At 39.8% G+C, this 7,819-nt stretch overlaps 1 protein-coding gene across 1 annotated transcript; it reads left to right on the forward strand.

Annotated features, from left to right (window-relative positions):
• The first annotated feature begins 505 nt into the window (after positions 1-505).
• Positions 506-5,387, forward strand: ddias (DNA damage-induced apoptosis suppressor). Its single transcript, XM_061068182.1, has 5 exons — positions 506-823; positions 1,406-1,567; positions 1,873-1,981; positions 2,285-2,580; positions 3,053-5,387. The coding sequence occupies exons 1-5, from the start codon at positions 702-704 to the stop codon at positions 4,881-4,883; spliced, it is 2,520 nt and encodes an 839-aa protein (XP_060924165.1). The 5' UTR covers positions 506-701; the 3' UTR covers positions 4,884-5,387.
• The last annotated feature ends 2,432 nt before the right edge of the window (positions 5,388-7,819 follow it).

A 7,819-nucleotide genomic window follows, 5' to 3' on the forward strand; every position in this document is an offset into this window, starting at 1 on the left:
ACTAATTATTGAAAATACAGAGAATAAGTAATGAGACAGTAACTTAGGTTTTTTGTTTTCCTGTTGATATATTGGAGAACTGTTCAATTTAGGCTCAAATAAATAAAGAATAATTTATTTTTGATTGGATATTTCATATTGTATTCTAGAATTTTCGATCAAATATACTACATTTTCAGTTAACCTGTGCACTTACCAAAACACAGTTTTATGATTCATTGGAGTAAAGACAATTTCTCCACTTCCACTGTGATTAGTGCCATATTTTATAGTCATTTCCTGGAAACTGTACTGCAAAATGTGAATAATATAAAAGGGAAAATTGTATAATTTGTTTTATTTGATTCTTTTCGATTTCAATTGTCTACTGTCTATCTACCTATCGATCCACATCACAGACTATACAATTTACGTCCAGTAGGTGGCGGTATTGTACCTACAACTGACGCATCAACTGCCAACAATTCAAAAGTAAAGAAGAAGTACATAGTAAACACTGGTTGAATGTTTGAACCTCAGGCAGTCACGGGGACTTTAGACTCATATTCTTCAACTTTACATATTTGATTTTGTCTTTATTTCTATCGCCACAAGTACTCTCCGGTACTGAAGCTGCTGCTGTGACAGATAACACACAACAGCCTCCGCTAGCTCGAGGTTAGCATGCTAGCTGCAGCCAGGGTGAACTCTCCTCGGAGTGGATGTCGGTGAGACGGGCTCTAGTGGGCTGTGTTGTGTTGTCTGTGCAAGACGCCTGTGTGTTTTATCCCTGCTGCAAAGGCTGCTTCTCCAGGATCGATGTGGATCAGCGGGACCCGACGAGGTAAACACACAACCAGCCTAAAGACTAGACTTCCTTCACTGCTCAGGAGGAAACAGTGGGTGTTCACAAACTCCGTTCACATAACTGAGTAAATCCCTTGTGCACTTGTCCGAGTCGCCTTATAATGAATACCAAATCATATATCGTGTCTCCTTTCATGAAGCTGCGGATCTGAATTAGTATTATTATTAAAAACTGAAATGAATGAATCCGTCCATGATGTAGGTTTGCTGGGACATATACCGACCTGTTACCTGCAAAGCTCACGTACTATTCAATCTGGTACGAAAGACTGAAGCTGCTCTCACATGTAATGTGAATGTAAATTGATGCGTGTCTATTCCTGGTCTTACGATACAGATCCTTGGAGCAGAAAAATAGCTGAAGACAAATGAAGGAAGTTTAATGAAACTTATTATGGACGATTGATTCGATTTCTACACAGGAAATTAACAAGCAGACTGTAACGGAATAATAAATATGTGTGTGTTTTTAACAAAATTAACTGCAAATTTTGCTACTTTTTCATTATGAACTCCCTCTCGCTCACCCTCGTTTGTCGGATCTGTGTGTCCCCCGCAGATGCAGATGTTCCAGATGTGGTTACAGCTGTTTCAGGGAACAGGTTGATTACAGATATCGTCTTTCTCTGAGGGTGATCCGGGACAGATGCATATTTGGAGTAACAGTTTTTGGAACCTGCTTGAACCCATTCTTTGGTATCCATGCGAGTGGATTACAGAGGTGAGCAGAGATTTTTTTTTTTGTAGTTGATTAACTTGTTTATTGATTTTTCTTTGTTAGAGTCCATTTTAATTCACATTCATCGTACAGTACATTTCATGGTACCTTAAACACTTTGTTCTTGTTCCTGTGCTGGACATATTTTAGGACCTGATTTAATATCTTGCATTAGTCTTAGTAGTTTGGTCCAAGCATAGAACGAGATGGACCTGGTCTGTATGCAGCACTACTGCTGGATTTGTTGCTTTTTCTTGCCAATTAGGTAAAAAGAAGTGTGCATGTTTGTTGTGTTTGTAATCGTGTAGGTTGGTGGAGAATGTAGATGGACAAGCTGGAGCATCAACCAGAGCCTCACTGCTGGCGAAAGCTGTCAAGGACTGTTTCATTGGCAGACATTTCGTCTTTGGTATTAAGGTAAAATTTTTATTGCATATTGGGTACCTTAATGGTGTTTGCAGAGCATGTAACAATGCTGGTTAGGACTGTCACTTTCAAAACTTGTGTCAATGTCACTTAGCAATCTTAACATATTGGTCAATAGGTTAAATTTATAGTGAGTGCCCCCTGCTGGATCTGGAGGCAAACTACTCCAGACTATCTGATGTGCAGTACGTGCATGTATATTTTGAATTTGAACAGGTCATTACAGTTTGAATGGTTTTCTTGGTTTCCTAATATTTTTATGCTGCTTGACTTCTACCATCCCTACTCCTCAAGGTCACCGGAACAGAGAGTGGGCTTCAGTTTGGGGGGCCCGCACTCAGTAAAGATGGAGACAGAGTCCAGTTCATCGCCAGTCAGATGATTCTCCCCAAAGCTTCAGGAGGTGGTGGCTGCTCAGTGGTCGGCTACTATCGAGCCCTTCTCCAGAGAGCTGCAGAATATGAGCTGGGGTCCAAAACCTCCAGACCCCTTGAAACAAGTCTGCTGCTGATTCGTCATCTTTCTCCATCCAGCAGCTTTAATAATTCCTCACCCTTTGCCGCAGGTCTTCTTTCCCTCTCCCTACAAAGGTAATACAACTAAGGAGCTACTTATAACTACTGCTTTTTATCTGATAAATCTCAATATTCTTTATTAAGGGGTCTTTAGAGGGGCTGAAACAAATTACATATACATTTGTAATTGAAGTAAAAACCATGCTAATTCTTAAATGTTTCCTAAAGAGTTTTGTTCATTTGAGGAAAAACTAAACAAATTTAAAGTTCTGAAATGGGAAAGAATGAATGAAATTATAATAAACACTAAAATTATTTCAAAACGAGGACAGTCCAACAAGCCTGCACTAAAATCATGTTTATGAGCCGTAACACTCTTCTGACACCCACTTAAAGTCTTCTCTTAGTTCCTCCTATAAATGGTTAGTGGTCACTGGTTAGTTATACATGCTTTTGATCGGCATATTTCACATGTACCTTTTCAAAATGATCTTAATTTTTGGACTTTAGATTTGGATTTCATGATAGTTGTATGTTTTCATCCTAGGTCACAGCACCAAGACAGCACCCTTTCTCCGACTCCTCCATGGCAACAATCAATGGGACTAGTTACTTCATCTGCAGAGCAGGAGGAAGGCTGCGGCACCCAGGATTATAGAGGAAAAGAAAACAGCAGCCAGAAAACCCCCCATCATGTACAGAGAGGCTGTCTGGATAAGTGCAAAGTCACAGAGGAGAGAGCTCCCTTTCCTCTTTTTTCTTTAGAGCAAAGATCTGATAATACTCAATCATTTTCCAATTGCCCAAACAAGTCTTTTGAGAATGCTGTTGAAACCACCCCCCTTATAAACTCTTGGTTCAGTTCCTCCCAGCCGGGCCAAACAAGGGATTTACCACTCAGCTGTAAAACTAAGGGGTTTTCTACGGGACAACTCACCAATACCTTTTCCTCAAGCTCTGTGGTGTGGGAGGATTTGCCTTTTTCTGAGAGTCTCACAGAGTTTTTGTGCGAGGAACACAACGATTTTGACATTGTTAGTGAAACTGAGCCACATCTAAATGTGCAAAATCAGAGCGAAACGGTAAGAAACAACCAGCAAAGAAGATCTCAAGACAAGAACTTGTCAAATGACTCAACTTCTGTTTGTCAAAGTAACACACATATAACAGAGAGCTACTCATGGATGTTACAGGATATCACTAATACGACAAACAACGTTGGCGACAGAGATGATTTGTCTGACCTCGTGTGCAAGGACAATACTGGTTATGTAAACAAGAGTCAAGCCAGGAGCATTGGTTTCCATCAGTGTAATCAGGAAGGTGAGAACACTGGCGCGCTGTCTTTTGAAAACCAAGAGCAGCTCGAAGTAGAAACCTACGATTGTTCAGTAGACCTATTCGGTTGCTCTCCAATGAAGAACATTAAGTCGCCCGACACAAGTGCAGAAAGTGTCAGGATGACTACAGACCGTTGCCCTCTGCTCATCAAGCAGCACCTGAGGAGCGAAATGAATGTCACACATTCAACACCAGACAAACAGAAACTGAGAAGTATTAAATGCTTAAACAGAGAAAGTTTCATTCCACCAGGCACAAAAGATCTCCACTTCCTCCCCTCCGCTCAGTCCACCCCAATTGTCAAAGTAGATGTTGTGTCGTCTTCACCTCCCTCCTCATCCTTCTCCTCGACATTAGGTGAAGTCAGTTCACGATCATGCATTCAAGATGTGTGTGTGTTTTATAGTGAGCTGCCCGAGTGTGACATTAAAAAAACAGAGAAAATCACCTCTTTTTTTTGTAAACAAAACACTGTCAGTGCTAATCAGCTGTCTCAGTGCAGTAGAGATTCTACAAAAGAAAAGCTGTCTTTGAGCACGACGACCATCAAACACGACCACGAATTTACACCAAAAAGGAGGTTCTGTAAACCAAACAAGCCTAAGAAACTGCTGCAGGCTCAGCAGCACCTCAGGGTCCAGAGAGGGAGTCCCAGCCTGGAGACACCAGAAAGGATGAACCACAAACGAGACTCTAGTGTTTGTGATGTGACTGAGGAAAGTGAAGTGTTAGTTCCTCCTACTCCTGCTGCTCAAGGACGACTGAGTGCCAAGCTCAGAAGAAGACACACTGATAACAGCAGCAGTACTTTGGTTTCTACTTGGAAAGCACAGCAGATAGATGGAGGCGATTATAAAAGAAATCTGTTGGAACATGGTCTGTCATCGCTCACACCTCAGAGAGAACTTGCAACAACGGAAAGTTGTGGTGGTGAGGTGGGTGATGAACAGAGTCTGGACGGCTCTAAGGACTTCCTCCCAGATGATGAGAACCAGGCATGTGATTGGTCTAGAGATCTGTTCTCTGACTCAACATGAGATTTCCATGCAAATGCACTTGATTCAATGATCCAAAGGGCTTTTTATGCATTTAATGGCTACTGTTGTATTTAAAATAGTAGTTTGACTTTTACCTCTCCTACTGCTGCTGATCCTCCAGAGGGATCTGAGAATAGAGAACATATATTTAACACGGACGACTGGAGAAAGGCTGTTGAAAGTGACTAGAGGAGAATCCCTACTCGACCCACTTTTTGCCATTTCCTCTGTATCTGACCAAATTCAGACACTTGGGATAGGAACTGAAATCTGGTAATTAGGTTATCGGTTCTCCTCTGTACAAGATAAATCCTGACTGTATATTTATAATTGCTACGTAAGCAGCATTACCTGCTGATCAAGATATGTGTCTATGATACATTTTCACACATGCTCATATACCACAATACCGGCAAACCAATTTGAGAAGCATTAACGTCACAACTGACTTGTCAGACAAAAGAGAAATGTAAATAAAACAAGAAATAAAGAAGTGATGTAACACATTGTTTTAGAATTTTGTTCATGGTCATTGGTTTTGGTCTTGGGTGCATCTTTCTTTATCATTTCTATTGCAATGGCAGGAGACAGGTGGTCAACCTCTGTGGATAACCATCCCACCTGGTTTCTTGTTAATATTATGAAAAAATGACTCGTGCCTTGTGGAGACATTGTTCATTTTTATAAATAGCCAATATTTATGAATTGCTAATGACAACAATAACAGTGTATACAGGGCTGATAGTAATTTGGTCTTTGATCTTCACTTTTATCGTTTCACAAAACATTTGTTTGTACAGCTGCCCTGGTTAGAACCTACAGTCTATGGTTAGAACTCATCATTTCTTAACATGATCAATTCATGCCTAACCTTGACCTCACATTATATCACTAATCTTAACCAGTAGCTCTGAAAATGTCCCACCTTAGTACAGGGCTTTATTCCTCAAATGATGACTGTCCCTTTTATATAAAAAATATAACAAACATAACTTGCTTCTGATGTTGGACAAAACATCCCTCCAAAAACTGTCAAAACTGTGTTTACACTTCCACACATTCAATGTTGTTAAACAAAATATTAATACCCATCCCTCATAGCACATCTTCTGATTTTGTGGCTTGAGCTGCCTTGTAGTGGACACATGAGATGGACAGAATTCACCAAAGACTGTTATGTGGTTTACACTGTTATTTGGTTTGCACTGTAACTCTGTAGCCGGTAAAAGTAATGTGAATAAACACACGCGAAAGGTGCAGAAATCTCCTGTTAAATCCCATGGATTTAAAAGTGCATCAAATCAATTGTAAGGCTTTGCATTTACAATTGACTGGGTTATTTCAGCTATCTCTTTTTAACTTGCAATCAGCAATCAACGTCTTTTTTAAAAGTACTGTGTAAAAGTTACAGTGTAAGAAACTAAGTTATTGTTTGGTTTAATAAACAGCCCAGGCATTTTCTGTTTTGGTTAAAAAAAAAAACAAGTGTATAAGTATAATTGAAGAACCAGATTGATAAGTATTTTTATTACTATCTCTATTCTTGGCTGGAGAAACTAACAAAACCCCGGAAATCAATAAATTATTTCTGATTGGAATTGTCAGTTCAGCCAGTCCATAAAATCAAGCATAAAGCCATGCTTTTACAATGGATTATGGCTTACAATAAATATTTCAGTGCCCAAACTAAGTCTTGTGGAAACCTTTTCTTTTTTTTTAAACTGTAGTGTTTATTCAGTTTTTTCCATTTACACATACAAGACATATACAACAAAGAGAGAAAAAAAAAAAAAAAGTCAGTCATGGCTGCAGGTATCCCTATTCTACAAAATCAGATTTATACAGTTTACAGTTCACATGTCTTTCTTTATGTCACACAACACCCATTTTTTCCACTTTGTTATAGAAACATCTTCCTTCAGTCGAAGTTGGTAGGTCATTCTCTCCATACAGTATATTTCTCTTACAATCCCTAACCATTGTTCTATGGTAGGAGATTCAGTTTTGTAAGCCCATGTCCTTTAAATGAGATATTCACCAATGAATATGGTTTTAATGTTTGAATCCCCACAGTTTATTTTTGAAAGGAAAGACAATCTCCTACTTTTAAACAATTAGGGCTTTTACCAGAAATCTCTTGGGAAGTAAAAGCTTCATCGGATGAAGTTGAAGCCCTTGTGTGGATGGGGTAGTGGAACCGCTACGTGTTTGTGCCCATGACACGTTGGTAGTTCCGCTCGGAGCAGCTGTCTGCTGCTGCTCCCTCAGAGCTGGCATCGCTGACTCACAACCTCATGTGATCTCAGATTGTGCATCTTTCTGAATGAACAGTGAAGACACAGCCAGGGTAATACATGTGTAAGATAAGATTGTTTTCTGGTGAATATACTAAAACTAAAGTGCCACTACAGACTTTATTAAAATAATTTTTTTAATCTCAAAACTTTTTATATTAGATAAGAGAAATGCAGTATGACTTGGGATGCAAGCCCCCAGTTGGAAGTGAACCAGGGATATTTTAATTTTAGTATATGCAGTCAGTCGTGTACGCATCACATCCTCAAGGTCCACATGACCCTCTGTCCCCTGAGTTCTCTCGTGTCCAATTTGCCTGAGTCTGCTCCTTGGTACTCCTGATGGCGGCAGAGTCTTTACGCTGAGTCACTGTTCTGCTGCTGAGTATGGTTTCTCACTGGTGTTAACGTAGAGATCAGTGTAAAGCCATAGAGCCAAGAATATCAGCTACTATATCTTGACTACAATTTTCTGGATATGTGGGTAAAAGAAAGACATTGAGATGAAGACAATGTTAGATGAGCAGAAATGTGACTTACTTACTGTCTTAGACGTAAACTGCAGAAGGCTTTCTAGTGTGTGAGTGTGAGCCGAGTATGTGATGTGATGTGTGTGTCTGTGGTCCTGTGTGGAGTTTACTG

The sequence above is a fragment of the Limanda limanda genome, chromosome 3 (genome assembly GCF_963576545.1).
Source record: "Limanda limanda chromosome 3, fLimLim1.1, whole genome shotgun sequence".
In the NCBI taxonomy this organism is placed as follows: Eukaryota; Metazoa; Chordata; class Actinopteri; order Pleuronectiformes; family Pleuronectidae; genus Limanda; species Limanda limanda.

Excerpts from the sequence above, each read along its gene's own strand:
- ddias (XM_061068182.1), top strand. The coding sequence starts at position 702 with ATGTCGGTGAGACGGGCTCTAGTGGGCTGTGTTGTGTTGTCTGTGCAA. Across the intron at positions 1,982-2,284 it reads ATTTCGTCTTTGGTATTAAG|GTCACCGGAACAGAGAGTGG; the intron begins GTAAAATTTTTA and ends CTACTCCTCAAG. Across the intron at positions 2,581-3,052 it reads CTTTCCCTCTCCCTACAAAG|GTCACAGCACCAAGACAGCA; the intron begins GTAATACAACTA and ends TTTTCATCCTAG.